Source organism: Lampris incognitus, chromosome 11, assembly GCF_029633865.1.
Source record: "Lampris incognitus isolate fLamInc1 chromosome 11, fLamInc1.hap2, whole genome shotgun sequence".
NCBI lineage: Eukaryota > Metazoa > Chordata > Actinopteri > Lampriformes > Lampridae > Lampris > Lampris incognitus.
The window spans coordinates 48,064,589-48,081,382 of record NC_079221.1 but is presented as its reverse complement, the minus strand read 5'-3'; the positions used below and the strand labels follow the sequence as shown (position 1 = coordinate 48,081,382).

General features: G+C 44.5%; 1 protein-coding gene across 2 annotated transcripts in view; it reads right to left on the bottom strand.

Moving 5' to 3' along the window:
* Window positions 1-16,794, bottom strand: part of LOC130120859 (ephrin type-A receptor 6-like) — a 177,797-nt gene that overhangs the window by 95,369 nt on the left and 65,634 nt on the right. The window contains exon 4 of one of the 2 annotated variants that reach the window (XM_056289652.1): window positions 1,801-1,818. The exons of the other annotated variant lie outside the window; for it this stretch is intronic. Within the exon in view, the coding sequence (XP_056145627.1) occupies window positions 1,801-1,818 (18 nt within the window). The remainder of the gene's footprint in view (window positions 1-1,800; window positions 1,819-16,794) is intronic. 2 annotated transcript variants of the gene reach the window in all.

The following is a 16,794-nucleotide window of genomic DNA, read 5'->3' as shown; positions in this document are numbered from 1 at the left end:
ACCATGCGGATAACTCGCTCCCACACGCCTCCGTGGTGCGATACTGCTGGTGGGTTGAAACTCCAGTGAATTCCATCATGGAGCAAGGCTCCCTTCAACCGTTCCTGATTCAGAGCTGCAAGAACCTCCTTCAACTCTCGCTCTGTTCCCACGAAGTTCGTTCCATTGTCAGATCCCATCTGGGATACCTGCCCTCTTCTGCAGATGAATCTCCGTATGGCGTTGATGCATGCATCAGTATCCAGAGATGGCGCCACTTCCAAATGGACAGCTCTACTTGAGAAACAGGTGAAAATCAACCCGTAGTGCTTAGACATACTTCGGCCTCTCTTCACTTCAAACGGCCCGAAGTAGTCAACTCCAACGTTGGTGAAGAGAGGTAAATCAGGCAGAAGCCTTTCCTCAGGCAAATCTGCCATCTTCTGTTCTCCTACCCTTGCACAGTGGAGCCTGCAAAAGCAGCACTTTCCAATGATCTTCCTCACAGCCGAATTGGCGTTTGTGATCCAGAACTTCTTGTGAAGCTTCGACAGTGTATGATTTCTTCCACTGTGTCCCAGTTGTTCATGGATGTGCCTCAGAATGAGTGTGGAGATGTACTGATCTTTAGACAGACTGAGCGGATGTTTCGTTTCTTCAGGCATCGCCACTCTACTCAGTCGTCCACCAACTCTCAAAAGGCCATCACCCAATCGTGGGTCCAGCTTGTAGATCACACTGTCTCTTGCAACTGATTTTCCAGCTGATAATGCAGCTATTTCCTTCTGGAACCTTTGTTGCTGACAGTATCGAATGATGGAAACTTCGGCTTCCAATAGGTCATCCAATGACAAGGTCTGCCCTCTCAGGGCTCCTTTGGCCTTTTCCATCTCTGCCTCAATGTGCCTGGAAGAACCACGTGTATCCTTCTCATGGACCTTAACAGCCTGCAACTCCTTCCTCCGTTGTACCAGCTCCAGAAGAGTCCTCTTCACCTTTAGAAACCATGCCACAGCTGTCTTGAGTTTCTTCCAATTGGAGAAGTAAGTAACAAGCTGTTCTGTAGCATTGGGTGTGTCTGTGATGATCGTGTTCACGACAACAGGCTTCTTGACCTCTGGATCATCGCTGGCAACAATGCAGTCTGCTGTATAAGTAGGCCATTCATCCACAGGATGAGAGAGGAACTTTGGGCCCTCAATCCATCTGTCACCAGTCAGCAGCTCTTCAGCTTTCATACCCCTGGATGCGTCATCAGCGGGGTTGTCTATGATGTTGATGTACTTCCATTGAGACACGTCAGTCATTTCTCTAATGGTTGACACCCTGTTTGCGACGAAGGTATGAAAGCGCTTGTCCTTGTTTCTTATGTACTTAATCACTGACATGCTGTCTGTCCAGAATGTTGATTGATCCAACGGCAGCTGAAGCTCAGTCTTCCAACATCTGGTCCACTCGGACTGCCAGGACCGCAGCTGTCAATTCAAGACGGGGAATGGTTATATGTTTCAGAGGTGTGACTCACGCTTTCCCCGGGAGGAGTGAAACATGGATACTGTTCCTGCTGTTCTGCAGCCTAAGATAGGTGACAGTGCCAAATCCATGTTCACTAGCGTCAGAAAAATTATGTAATTCTGCACGAGTGGGGCATCCAAAGTCTTTAGGCTTAACACATCTGTTGACTTTGAATGACATAATTTTTTCCAGTTCCTCCAGCCATCTTGTCCATTGGTGTGCCATATCTTTGGGAATGTCATCATCCCAACTCCACTTGGTCAATGTGAAGCCGCCTCTCTGACAAATCTCTGAAAGAGCTTGGACCGTGGCCACTGCTTCCTCCTCTGTTGGTAGGCTCTTTAAACAATCGTCAACATAATAGTTTCACTTGACCGTGTCAACAACATCAGCAACAAAGTGATTACGATTGTCTTCAGCCGTCTTCTTTAGTGCGTATCTCGCACAACTTGGGGAAGAAACTGCCCCGAACAGGTGCACCGTCATTCGGTGTTCCACAACTTTCAGACTTGTATTGCCCTCAGGCCAACAGAGAAAGCGGCGAAAATCTCGGTGTTCTTCAGCAACTTTGACCTAGTAAAACATTGACTATGTCTCCCATGAACGCTACTGGCTCCTGTCTGAATCTTACAAGAACACCAAGCAGCGATCTGGTGAGATTAGGGCCTTGTAACAGTTCACTGTTCAGTGAAGTTCCCTGGTATTCAGCACCGCAGTCGAACACCACCCTTAAGTTGCCCTTTCTTGGATGATGCACACGATGGTGGGGACCATACCAGACTTGCCCAACTCCACGATCCAGCTGATGCTGAGGCACTTCCTCAGCATATCCATTCCTGATAACATCAGTGAAAAAGCTGGTGTATTCCTTGTGAAACGTTTCATCTTTCTTGAACCTCCTCTGTAATCCAAGCAGTCGTTGCTTGACCACACAGAGGTTGTTGGGAAGAGCAAGCTGGCCACTTCTGAAGGGCATCTTCACACTATAGTGTCCATCCATGAGCTGTGCTGATTCATCCATGATCTTCAGACATTGAACATCTTCTCTTGACATTCCCTTTTCTTCTGAATTCCTTTCGTTAAAATCATGGTTATATTGGTTGCTCAGCATCTCTCCCAATCTGCTCATGGAAATCCTATTGACATTGGCCACTGGAAGCCCATTTTTAGAACCATTATCTGCTTGAAGGGGCCCGTTGACCACCCAGCCCAGAACAGTTCTCACAGCATACGGACCATTTCCATGGCTGTTGACCACCTCCCAAGGTTCCAATAATCTGGGTGCATCGGTACCAATCAATAAGTCAACATTTGCCTTAATGCTGGGGATTTGGACATCAGACAGGTAAGGCCACTTCACCAAATCTTCCTGGGTGACAATATTGTCACTGGTCACAGGTATTTTCCTTTGCGAAATGACTTCTGGAAGGCTATAGAAGGTGTCACCACTGAGACCAGAACCTCCAAACCTTTCAGTGAGGTACTTGGGACCACCTTCTCCTATCCCAAAGTGCGCAGAAGGGAGTTGGTCTGTCATCCAGTCACATTCAGTTCATGCATTAGGTGGTCAGAACAAAATGTTGCAGAACTGCCAGGGTCGAGAAAGGCATACATTTGCAGTATCTTGTCTCCCTTTGTGGACTTGACTTGGACTGGCAAAATGGACAGCTTACAATCACCTCCACCGGCCCCAGTAAGATCACAAGTTTGCGGTGAAGCTGTAGTGACAACTGGATTGACAGCTGAAGTGACACTTGCAGATTCCTTAGGCTGCTGGTTTGTGCTGGGATAAGGCCTGTCAATATGAAGCATGGTTGGATGATTTTTTTCCGCAAACCTTGCAGGTTAGGCACTTGTCGCAATCACCACTCATATGACTGGAACACAAACATCCAAAAGAAATCCCTTTTTGCTTCAGAAAGAGAATGTTACCCTTGTGCTTCTTACTTTTCAGCCGCGAGCACTCTGCCAGATAGTGACTCCGAAAGCAGCACACACAAGATCCAGATTTCTCCACTTTGGCATCATGCCCCTTCTGGACAGAGCCTGAGTGTGGCTCTTTGGAGTCCAGACGTGTCACAGTTGTAGCAAAGCTGTTGCCTTTAGCTCTGCTGTACTTGGACTGAGGCTGGGACTTGCTCCTGTTGCTCAATACTTATTTGCCAATTGGTCGGTCCTGCATGTCGCCTAAAACTGGGTCAGAAAGGATCCTAACTTGGCGTTCCACGAATGTGACGAGATCATTGAAAACAGCTCTGCGATGTTGTCGCTCCAGTAGCTCATGAGCTGTTGTCCTCCATCTTTCCCTAAATCTGTAGGGCAGCTTAGTCATGATCATGCGCATGTTGGTAGGCATATCGAGCTCTTGCATGTGTTGCAGCTCTGTCATCACGTTGCAACAGTTGCACAGGAACAGAGAATAGGCCTGTAGCGCCTTTACATCCTCAGACTTAACTGTGGGCCAAGCCAAAGCCTTCTCAATATAAGATGTAGCAATCTTAAACTCATTCCCGAAATGTTCATGCAGGAGATTCTTTGCCATGTCGTAACCATGATCAGGCATCATTTGCTGACAACTCCTTACCAGCTCTCGTGGTTTTCCTTTTGTGAATTGTTCCAAAAAATATAAGCAATCTGCTTTGTTAGCTTTTGATTCAATGTTATGCTCAAATGCTCTTATAAAGCTCATGTATTGAAATGGATCGCCATCAAATGCAGGGATATCTCTGGATGGTAGAGACATTGACAACTGTTGTTGCACAAGGGCGTCTGTGATTTCGTTCCCCCATTGCATGATTGTGCTCAAGTCTCCTTATGGTGGCATTTGAGAAGGTTGATACAATGGTGCAGGTGACCCAGTATGAGCTGGCATAGAATGAAATTGTGGTTGTGCAACAGCTCTACCTTGTGGTGGCATTTGGGAGGGCTGCGGTTGTGCAGCAGCTCCATACATTTTAGCCTTTAGTTTGACACTGGAGTCAGGCTGTTGTGGCTGTTGCATTGAAAGAGTGACTGACTTTGGTTTGCCACTGGGCTGTTGGATTGAAACAGTTGGTTTTGTCTTTGGTTTGACAACGGGCTCTTGCATAGGAAGATTGATTGGCTTTGCTGCAGGATTTAGCACAGTAGAGATTGGTTGAGGAGGTCCAGTGTGATTTTCCACATGCGAGATCCTTCCATTAGAGGTTCGTGACCGTCTCCCACTCTCTGATGCAGTGTCCAGAACAGCCAGTTTAGCAGCGGATGCAGCCAATTCAGCATCCATTTCCAGCTGCTGCTTTTTCCTCCTTAACTCTTCCTTCTTCCTCCTTAACTCTTCCTCCTGAGCCTCCAGAGCTTGTCTCACCTTCAAAGATGCTGCTTTCACCAGCAGTGCAGCTCTCTCAGCCTCTGCTTTGATATGTTCAGAGGCTGTACTGTTACCACTCTGTCTGCTGGTTTGAGAGTGTCTACATTCAACATTTGATGCGCTGTCACCTGGTTTCACATCATCATCCACATTGTGAGAGAGCACATTATCTGGTTGCACATCGTCTGGGTGCACGTCCTCTGGGTGCACATCCTCTGTGGGCACACTAACTGGGTGCACATCCTCTGTGGGCACATTATCTGGGTGCACATGGTCTGGGTGCACGTCAACCACATTGCTCACATTACCAATATTTTGCGCCACCATTGTTCAACTTGAACATGGAAACTCTCCTCAATTGCCATTCTTGACCCAAACCAGGCGTTTTGTTTTTCAATTTCATCCGGGGGCATAGGTAACACAGACGAGACATCATTATGCAGACCTTTGGCTGTCTCGCACAGCCTACCATATTCATCAAATACACCTTGTACCCCTTTCACATCAGTAGCCTGCATAAATACCTTAATCATTTGCCTCAGCTTTTTAGCTTTGTTTAGTTTCTCGGATCTTTCATTTTGCAACTTTCCCAACCTTTCACATAAAACCTTATAGGTCGGTTTAATTTCCCTTTCTCCCATTGTGACAACACTGTCCGCAGCCGCCTCGGCCCCCACGGGTTTGTCAACATTACTGTCCTCAGAACCGTCTATGTTGACAATCCGCAATACCTTTATGCGCGCAAGTTGGTTCAATCCAAAGTCAACGATAGGCTAGAACGCCCAGCCATTCAGCTACCAATGCATTGGAATTTACGCTCGCAAACGCAAAGTTGTGTGCACACAATTAAATGGCCATTAATGGGTAGCTACCACATACCTCGGCTCAAGGCCTACTGAAGAAATTGGCAGCTGGCGTTGGGTACCGCTGGAGCTCCGGTGCGCTGATCTGACGGTCGGCGTTCTCCGTGCGTCCGCGTTTACATCCACACATGAAAGCGATGCAAAAACAAATCCTACGCTGTCCTCAATGGATCAGATCAAAGGCGCAGATCAAACGGGAAAACATCCAACGATGTCCTCAACGACGTCCTCAACGAGCAAAGTTTTTGACTTTGTGTAATGGCTTGAATTACTTGGGACAAAAAACAATAAACCTACAAGCCATGAGGAGGCTGAAACCGGCTAGAACTTACTAATTGACGCGTCCGTGTTGAAGTAGGCCACTTGTCAGATCAATGACTGAATTTCCACAAGGTCCGTTGCAACAATAGTGTACAAGTGTATTTATTTACACCACAAAAATATCCGATGCACAATTGCATGAAAGATCTAAAGCAAACGTTGCTACCTTGACAAGTGCACAACAAACGACATGAAGTGACGGTCAAAAACTTGTTTGCCCTCGCCGGTAACAAACACCATGTCATCAGGACCATACACATATAGACAGGTAATGCATTTCCGCTCTGACAGGTAGAGCCACCTACTGAGCAATAAAGGGAACTGCCATCAAGAACCCAGTTTCATACAGAGGCATGATGCATAGAATGATACATATTGCATAACAGAGAAATGCAAGCAAAAAAAAAAAGAAATATGAAATATGGCAATAAACCAGCAAATTGGCTCTAACAGTCAGTTAAAAACGTAACTCTGTCAGGCCGTACATTTGGAGCAAAAGACAAAGTAAAAGACTCATATTTGGCTCTAACTACCATCAATCTACCTTTAACTATTTCCTATTCCACATAAGACTGTGGTAGAACGTTTTTAGAAAAGAGGAGCGCCACTTCTCCATTAGATTTATTCAAATGACTTAAAACAACTTCACCATCCCACTCCTTCTTACAGTCGGTGTCCTTCATGATATCACTATGTGTTTCCTGGACAAACGTGATTTCAATGAGCTTTAGCTTTACAAGTTCAAAAAGACACGCTGTCTTCCTCACGTCTCTTGCTCTGTTTAGAGTAAGTGTAGAGAGTTTGAAGTTGGCCATCAGTACTGATGTGAGAAAAACACATGATAAAAGAACATTAACCAGAACGGGACATGATTTGTCTTATACTGCTTCTGACTCTTCATGCTGTATTTCTTGTTTGATTTTCAGAGCCATTTTCTTTAACCTGTACATCTCTTGATCAGTGTAGCCCCTTCTTCTTTTTGTTCTCATCTAGGATTTAACGGAATACATAAACAATTATCTGAAAAAAAATCCTCAGTTTTGACATTTCTCATATGTTTTGTCTGTTGCTAGAATTTCTTAATTTGGCGTGCATCATAGTGCTCTCTTTGTTTCACTAGACAACTGGGAGGTAGAGTGACTCTGGCTGTCTACACCACATCCGCCTCCTTAAACTCATCTTCAGACAGTTGTACCTCCTGCTGCTTTCTCTTTAAGTACAAGTACTTGGCTGTCCATACCACAGTCCCCTTCCTCCTCTTCCCCCTCCTCTTCCTCCATACTCATCTCAACCTCAGACAGTTGTTCCTCCTGCCGCCTGCGTCTCTCCCGTTATTTCTCCTTTTCTGGCTTGACAGCCACTCGTTTTAGCTGTTTTCTCTTCAGTACAGGAACCTTACAGATTTTTTCTTCCTCCATCAAATCCTCATCGCTGCTCAACACAACGCCTTCTGCAGCTCTACCTGTAGTGTTTGATGTCGCTGTCTGTCCACTTGGTGCCTCTTTTTCATCATTTGTATTTTTCTTTTCTGATTTTTGCTTTGTTTGTTTCCTCTCGCTTCTTCGCTCCATGTTTCATCATCAGTGGAGTGTTTCTCAGGACAGGCCCGAACCAAATGAGCCTCTCCTCCGCAGCCGAAACACTTCAAGGTCCCAGAGTTTACAAAAATCACATAATCAGAATCATCTATCTTCACCTTAAACACCACACCCAGTTCTTCATCTTTTTAATTCAAGATCATATTAAACTGTCGTCTGTGTGAAATAGTGTTGCCACCTGTCCCGGTTTTCCCGGGATTGTTCTCTTTTCTTGAGTGACTGTCCCAGGAAATAAACATTCTTTCCTGGGACATGAATTGTCCCGTTTTTTTTAATTTTTGGTAACACTTTAGTATGGGGAACATAGTCACCATTAATTAGGTGCTTATTAGCATGCAAATTAGCAACATATTGGCTCTTAATTGGTCATTATTACATACTCATTAATGCCTTATTCTGCATGGCCTTATTATACAACCAGTAAGCCATTAACTATGAGTTTTCCCTCTATAACCTCAGAAGTATTGCTTATTAGTAGTACCATCTCAATATGCTTTGCTTAGTATGGCCTTTATAAGGTGGTAGTACCACAAGAAGAGTTATTCTCCCTTACTAACACTTAATGAATATGGTCTGTTCTTACATAACAAAACACAAAACTACAAGTGTTAATAGTGTTAAATTACTGTAAATGAAGTTTTTGTTACTTAGAATATGTTCCCCATACTAAAGTGACATCTTGATCATTACTAATTCACTAGTAATTAAGTTTTTTTACTTAGAATATGTTCCCCATACTAAAGTGTTACCAATTTTTTTTGTGAAAACGTACTTCTAATTTAGAATGTCGTATTTCCCAATAAAACCTCATTTGGTTTCTTCTACTGCTGTTCTGTTTTCTTGCTGTTTACGTTTAGACATCCAATCTTGTGTCTCTAAACAGGTAAGATAAGGTAAAACAACGACGATTGGCCACAGGCCTATGTATACTTTTATTTCCTGACCTTTAACCAATCTTTTAATGGTCCAATTTTACATTAAAAAAACTTGAGAATTAACAGATACTCCTGAACATAATATTAACCCCCCCCCATATACTCAGCAAAAACAATACAGACATTCCCTTTTTCAGAAGTTAAGAACAAGTAATTGGTGTGTTACAGTGCACAGAACATCTCCATGTCCCCAAACAGAAACAAATTCTTTCAAGTTTGAAATCATTTTATATGTGGACTAAATTTTCAGCCGAGCAGCCACCACACCCCTGGACATGAGTGTAACATCTGAGGACCCAGTGCCTTTCATTTTGTTTCTTCTACTAAGCCAAATTTTAATTTTTGTCTGACCTATCAAAAAGTTAACCAAGTCTGTGCTGTACTGCTGTGTACCTCGGACCAAAAACAACAGGCTTTCTTCCAAAACCTCCCCTAAACTTCTGAGCCATCGCTGCAGCACAGAGAAAAGAGTGCTCAGTCTGAGACAGCTGAGCCACAAGTGCTGAATAGTTTCTTCATCATTACAGAAAAATAGTGAATCCCTGCTCTAGCATCTATACATGCCACATGTCTGTTTGTAGCCACAGCCTCATGTACCACCCTCCACTGTAGAAACACAGCATATTTCTCTTTTGGGGGTTTGTACAGGGACCTCCAACTGCCTTTGGGAGATGAACCTGGTGTCAACAAACCCAACCTCCTTGACTCCTGTACACCGGCTAGTGATGCTCTGTTGAGAAACCTTTACTGTCACTGCATAAAATGCATTCTTTGATGTTCTTGACAAGTCCTGAAGTTCTGCTGTTTTAAAAGCCAGAAGGGCCCTGTTTCTTCCTCCTGCTCCTCCACCACAGCACGGATGGACAAATATTGAAAACCAGGCCACATAACTGGCTGATCCTTTCCGTATCTGCCCCTATTGCCTCTCTGAAAAAAAAACAAAACAAAAAAAAACAGGGAGTGCACTGATCACTTCCTCCAACAACATCTCCATTAGACAGAGAGATTTAAAACCAGCCTCTTGGATCAAAATAGCAGCCAACCATCTTCCATTGCCATCCTGATCTGAGAAATGCTATCTTAGTAAGTCCAGCTCTTGTGAGGATTCAATCCTGCAGTGTATTAGCAGGTTATAGAAGAGGGGTTCCTCCCCTGCACTGCCATGGATCTGGGAAGTCTCTTTTGGCATTTAAGACTTCCCCAAGTTCACAGCAGAGCCTGATAGAAAGGTATTGTGAACTCAATGCCAGCTAGTCCCAGAATGAACTATTGCCTGTCATAATTCAGGTTCATAACCATATGAAGCAACACAGATTTTGTTTCCCTCCAAAGCTGTTGTTTATGATATAATAGTTGCTGCACAGTTTGAAGGTGAAAAGCTTTGATCTGACTGCGGAGGTCAATCAGGCCCTGGCCACCTTTTAACACTGGTTGGAACAATACAGCAGATTTGGTCTCGTGAAAGCCTCCCCAGAAGATGTTCACTGGCCTCTTCTGTACCTCTCTTATAAGTGTGTCCAGAGGTTCTACAATGTAAATCAAACTCTGAGGCAATCGAGTTATTAACAATCAAGACTCTCCCCCTATAGGACAACTGAGGCTGGATTCAAGTCCATCTAGACAATCGGGCACTGATTGTTTTATCTAAATCCTCCCAGTTTTTGCTCAGAAAGCAGTCATTGCCCAGAAAGATGCCTAAGCATTTCATCCCTTCTTTGTTCCACTGCAGCTTAGCTGGTAATGTTGGTTTCTCTTTATTGTTCCACTCCATCAGTAATAAACCCTTGGTCGTTTTGACCAATTCACTTTTGCGGAAGAAGCTTTTTTTGTATAACGCCAATTTCTGCTCTACAGTTTTAACATTATTTTGATTCATTATGAAAACGGTGACATCATCAGCAAATCCAGACAAACTAACCAAATTAACAATGTTTTCTGAAAAGGCTAGCCCTGACAGACTCTGCCTGAGCTGATTTAAAAGAGGCTTGATCGCCTGGGAATACAGCATCGCAGATAAAAACATTCAGGATTTAATGTCAGAGAGGTAAGTTGTGAGATGTTCTAGGGTGATAGGATCTGTGGGTTTTAGTGGCATGTATAACTGAGTGTTGTCAATATAAAAATGCACATTGTTATTTTGAATGACCTGACCAAGGGGCAGCATGTATATACACTGCTCAAAAAAATAAAGGGAACACATAAGCAATGCAATGTAGCTCCAAGTCAATCACACTTTTGAGATATCAACCTGTCCAGTTAGGAAGCAACACTGATTTGTGAATCAATTTCACCTGTTGGTAAATTGTCTAATTTCCACCAGGTGGAAATTAGACAATTTGCAAGACAACCCCTATAAAAGGAATGGAGTTGCAGGTGGTGGCCACAGACCATTTGCCTGTCCTCATCTTTTCTGGCCGATCTTTGGTTAGTTTTTCATTTTGCTAGTGCCCTCACCACTAGAGGTGGCATGAGGCGGTATCTGCAACCTACAGAAGTTGCTCAGGTAGTGCAGCTCATCCAGGATGGCACATCAATGCGTGCTGTGGCAAGAAGATTTGATGTGTCTCCCAGCACAGTGTCCAGAGCATGGAGGAGGTACCAGGAGACAGGTCAGTACACCAGGAGACGTGGAGGGGGCCGCAGGAGGACAACAACCCCGCAGCAGGACCGCTATCTGGTCCTTTGTGCAAGGAGGAACAGGAGGAGCACTGCCGGAGCCCTACAAAACGACCTTCAACAGGCCACTAATGTGCAGGTTTCTGCTCAAACAGTGAGAAACAGAATGCATGAGGATGGTATGAGGGCCCGACGTCCACAATTGGGGCCTGTGCTCACAGCCCAACACCGTGCAACCCGATTGACCTTTGCCAGAGAACATCTTGGTTGGCAGATTCGCCATTGGCGCCCTGTGCTCTTCACAGATGAGAGCAGGTTCACACTGAACACATGTGACAGACGTGAGAGAGTCTGGAGACGCTGTGGAGAACGTTCTGCTGCCTGCAACATCCTCCAGCATGACCGGTTTGGCGGTGGGTCAGTGATGGTCTGGGGAGGCATATCCTTGGAGGGCCGCACAGACCTCTACGTGCTAGCCAGAGGTACCATGACTGCCATTAGGTACCGGGATGAGATCCTCAGACCCATTGTCAGACCATATGCTGGTGCAGTGGGCCCTGGGTTCCTGCTCATGCATGACAATGCTCGTCCTCATGTGGCCAGAGTGTGTCAGCAGTTCCTGTATGTCGAGGGCATTGATGCTATGGACTGGCCTGCACGTTCCCCAGACCTGAATCCAATCGAGCACCTCTGGGACATCATGTCTCGTACCATCCGCCAACGCGATGTCGCACCACAGACTGTCCAGGAGTTGACCGATGCCCTGATCCAGGTCTGGGAGGAGATCCCTCAGGAGACCATCCGTCGTCTCATCAGGAGCATGCCCAGACGTTGTAGGGAGTGCATACAGGCACGTGGAGGCCACACACACTACTGAGCCTCATTTTGAATCGTCTTGAAGAATTTCCACAGAAGTTGGATCAGCCTATGTTCTCATTTTCCACTTTGATTTTGAGTATGATTCTGAATCCAGACCTTAATGGGCTAATGATTTTGATTTCCATTGATCATTCTTAGGTTATTTTGCTCTAAACACATTCCTCTGTCTAATAAATAAAGATTTTCAGCTGGAATATTTCATTCATCGAGGTCTATATTGTGTTTTTTAGGTGTTCCCTTTATTTTTTTGAGCAGTGTAGAAAAGAGAAGGGGGCCAAGAACTGAGCCAGAGAATAGAGTTACCCAGAACAACAGAAAAAGTTATTTTGGTGAGGTAAGAGCGTAATAAGCTAAGAGCTGAGCCCTTGATGCCAACCCAAGTCTCTAAGCAATGTAAGAGGATGTTTTGATCGACTGTGTCAAAGTTAGCACTTAAGCCTAAAAGAACTAAAATTGAGCAGTCACCTCTGTCTGCAGTCAGCAGTAGGTTATTAGTGACCTTAACTGGAGCTGTGCGGTACTATCAAGTGCTCTAAAACCAGACTGGAAACTGTTAAGAACACTGTTAGTGTTCATAAAAGAAATCAATTGAGATGAAATTACTCTCTCCAGAAGCTTAGACAGAAAAGACAATTTGGAGGTGGGTCTGTGGTTACTTAAGGGCAGGGGATCTAAATTGGGTTTCCTCAGCAATGGGTGAACAATGGCATGCTTAAAACCGTCTGGAAAAGAACCAGATGCCAGAGAATTAATTATTAAGAATTTAGAGAATAACGGGGCTAATAGTTGAAAATTCCTCCTTGAGCAGCTTAGTGGGAATAATGTCTAAGATGAAGGAGGCGGGGGAGTTCATATTGGAGACTGTACTCTCTCTTGTAATTGGTTAAAACTGGGTGTGACAAAGTGGGTGAGAACACATAATTTGTCACGTCATCAATCCTAATAATTTCCAGGTGTTGGCTTTCTCTGTCACAGTGGTGCAGCCTAAACTCAGGTGCTGCTGGTCAACTCGAAGGGAGTTGTTAGGGGCTGTGGGACGTCAGGGTGTAGATGTGTGCACGAATGTTTGATTGTTATGAGTTGAGTTTTGTTCATTTATTTGTTAATTTAAAGCTCAATTGTTGTGACTTGAGTTTTGTTCTTTTATTTGTTGGTTCAAGCTCAAATACTGGGAGTTGAGTTCGCTCAGTTAAGATGAGTTAACTGTTAATTTGTTCGTTTACTTTCTTTTTCATGTTTTATTTCATATATGCCTACACACTGTAAATACATAATTTTATTGTACGCAAACGGTTTTAGGTCTGCCTTCTACATTTTAGCCAGTCTGGCCAGGCTTCCCCACATTTGGTGGCAGTGGTGGAAGGGTGAGACCGTGAGGCCATCGGAAGCGCATGCGCTCAGAGGCGTGAGGGAGCTGGTATGCTGAAGTGCGGGGACGCGCTTCCCGAACGAGAGGGGTAGTGTAACGACCACAGATGAATAGACTCGCTAGCCCTTGGCTAACGGGTCGGACCCTTTAGTCGACTGGTTAACGTAGTCGCCCGTGGTGCGGGAGACCCAGGTTCACGTCCTGGCCGCAGCGGTTCCCGGCTGCCCCTCGAATTCGCTATATTGGTGTCAGAAATGGGATGGTGCGACCGTGAGCCCACCGGAAGCGCATGCGCCCAGAGGCGTGAGAGAGCTGGTATGCTGAAGCGGACGCACTTCCCGAAGGAGGGGCTAGTGTAACGACCACGAATCAATAGACTCGCTTCAGACTCGGGTCGGAATCTTTAGTCGATTGATTAACATAGTCACCCGTGGTGCGGGAGGCTGCGGCGGCGGTTCCCGGCTGCCCCTGAGTTCGCTACACTGGGTAAAAAAAGGGCAGAATGAACATGGAGAATGGAACGAATGCAAGAGCTGAGCTTAGAGCTGGATTTAGGACCTGATATTCTCCGCCTTATTTACAAAATGAGTGAGAACTTTTTCGGACAACTCAACATCAGGTTCAAAAAGAGAAGCGGAGGGGCCATTAATAATTAACAGAATCAGTTACCCTAAAGATAACGTTAGGATTGTAGCTATTTCTTGGTATAAGTTCAGAGAAGTATGATGATCTCGCATTCTTAACTTCCTTCTGGTAAGTCAACATTTGGTTTTTAAGGGTTTTATTGGCCATTTCGGATTTGTTAATCTTCCATTGTTCTGATTTTCTACAGAGTCTTCTAAGGGCACTGGTGTGATCGTTCAGGCAGGGGAGGTTATTTGACCCCCCCCCCCTAATTTTAAACGGTGCAGTTTGGTCGAGGATGGATAGGCACGGATCATTGAATGAATTTAACAGTGCATCTGGATTGAGGGGAGATAAAGCGCGATTAAAGGATGATGAATTAAAAGCATCACATAATTTAACTGCAGAGCCAGCGTTGAGGATGCCAGAGCGTGTTTTACGATAGTGACTAGAAATGTCAAGCTGTAGTGGGACGACAGCTTTATGGTCAGATACAGGCATAACCACCAAATTAAGACACTTGCAATAGAAATTAGATGAGAATCCAAGGTCTAAAATGTGGCCTTTGGAATGTGTGCCCCCTTTAACAGACTGAATGAGGTTAAAAGAGTCTATAAGATCCAAAAAAATGGGAAGTCAGGGAATGGGAAGGGCAACACACATGATATCAAAATCACGACGAGTAAGCACCCTGTTATATTTTGGCATGACAATAGATAGAATGTCAGAAAACTCAAGCGATAAAACTAACTGAATTAGGAGGCCTATAGATTAAGATGCAGAGTAAAGAGGGAGGGCCAGTGATTTAAAAACATAAAACCCCAAACGAGATGAAATTACCAAAAAGTAACAGGATGGCACTTAAGAACTAACTAATAATAATAAAAACAAAACAAACAGCTAGGCCACCCCCTCTTCCAGAGGGCCTGGTAATATGAAAATATGCAAAATCAGGGGGGATAGCCTCAATTAGGGGAACAGGGTCTCGTGATTGAGGGGTACTGCCCTCACTCCATGCCTCAAAGCCAAGGATGGCCTCTCAAAAGACGCCATGCCCACCAAAGAAGCGTGCTTTACCATCCAGCAAAAACAACTACCGAACACAAACCAAACTACAATAAGAACAACACAACGACAAAACAATCATGAAACAATCACAGCAGGGAGCAAAGAAGAAAATTCGAGAAAAAGTCAGACTCTCAGCCAAACTCTCCAAACTCTCCACCACCAAACTCCCAGCATGCAGTGCAGGGAGAGCGAGAGAGAGAGAAAGAGCGAGAGAGAGAATTTTTGATTTTTAAAAGTAACACAAGCAAATAAATAAATAATCACATACACTCACCAGAAAAAGACAAGTTGGTTGTCTTTTACCGAGAACAACACATCCCCATGAGCCCAGATAACGCTGAAATGCTCCATATCGACATTTCTCTGTAATGATTAAAATCAATCATCATCCTGGCTTTCACCATCCTACTAAACAGCAATTTTACATCGATGTCTACTGAGTCGTCCATCTTCCTCTTTCTGCTTACATAAACACCCATTTTTACTTGCCCCAATATAAAGTTCATTAGTTGACATTTTTCTTTTTTCATTTTGTTTAATTTTAAACGCCGGAATGAACATGTGCTTTGGAGAAAACCTGCCCTACCTTGCTGAATAAACTCTCCAACAACATGAGCAGTGGTACCAGGCGCACCCACTCTGAAAACAGGTTTTTGGAAGGACAAAAAAGGCATCTATCACTCACACCTTGACTAATAATGGAAAGAAAAACATTAACTGCTCTTATCCCATGTAAAACTCTCCACTGTAAGGCAGCAACCTTTTTTGTTAATGATGGTTTGTATAAACCCCTCCAAGCAGGGTTTTTTCCCCTCCAAGCACCCTCTCCAAAGCCCAGACCACTTCCCCAAGGTGTGTCAACACGATAGTTTAGTTTACCCTTTGTTTAGACACTTAACCATCGTTCCATATTGTAACGTGCATGGATAACAAGACACGCTGGCCGCTGACACGCTGGCCAGAGGTTCAACAGTTTTGAATCACCTCAACCATGAGAGGCTCCTGATCATACAGTCATAACTGTGCTCAAAAAATATTAGGCTGATAGGTCCAGTAATATGCGAGATCAACTGCGAACACACACACACACACACACACACACACACACACACACACACACACACACACACACACACACACACACACACACACACACACACACACACGCACGCAGCCAAATGCACAATCCCCTCCAGGCTACCACCTGGCGGAGATTGTAAAAAAAAAAACGAGACTAGGTCAAAACCACAAAACCTAGTACAGGTAGTCCGTTACGAAGGAGTTCGGGTTTTGAGTCTGTTCTTATGTCGAATTTGTATGTATGTTGGAACAGTTACGTACAGTTCACATCTAGTGTCAATTAGTCAAATGTGTGTCTTAGTATATAGTGTATATTTTACCTAAAACATCATTGACATAATAATACAGTAATAACAATAAAATAATATATAAAATAAAATAATAACCCCCCCCCCCAATCGCCACCTTAAGATGGTGGAGGGGTTTGGGTGTCCCGGTGATCCTGGGAGCTGTGTTATGCGGGGCAATAGCTCCTGGTAGGGTCTCCCAAGGCAAATTGGTCCCAGGGGAGGGGCCGGACTAAGAGCAATTCCCAAGAAACCCCAATTAATTTACAACAGAAGAGCCACAGCACCTAACCCAAAAAAGGGACACCGGG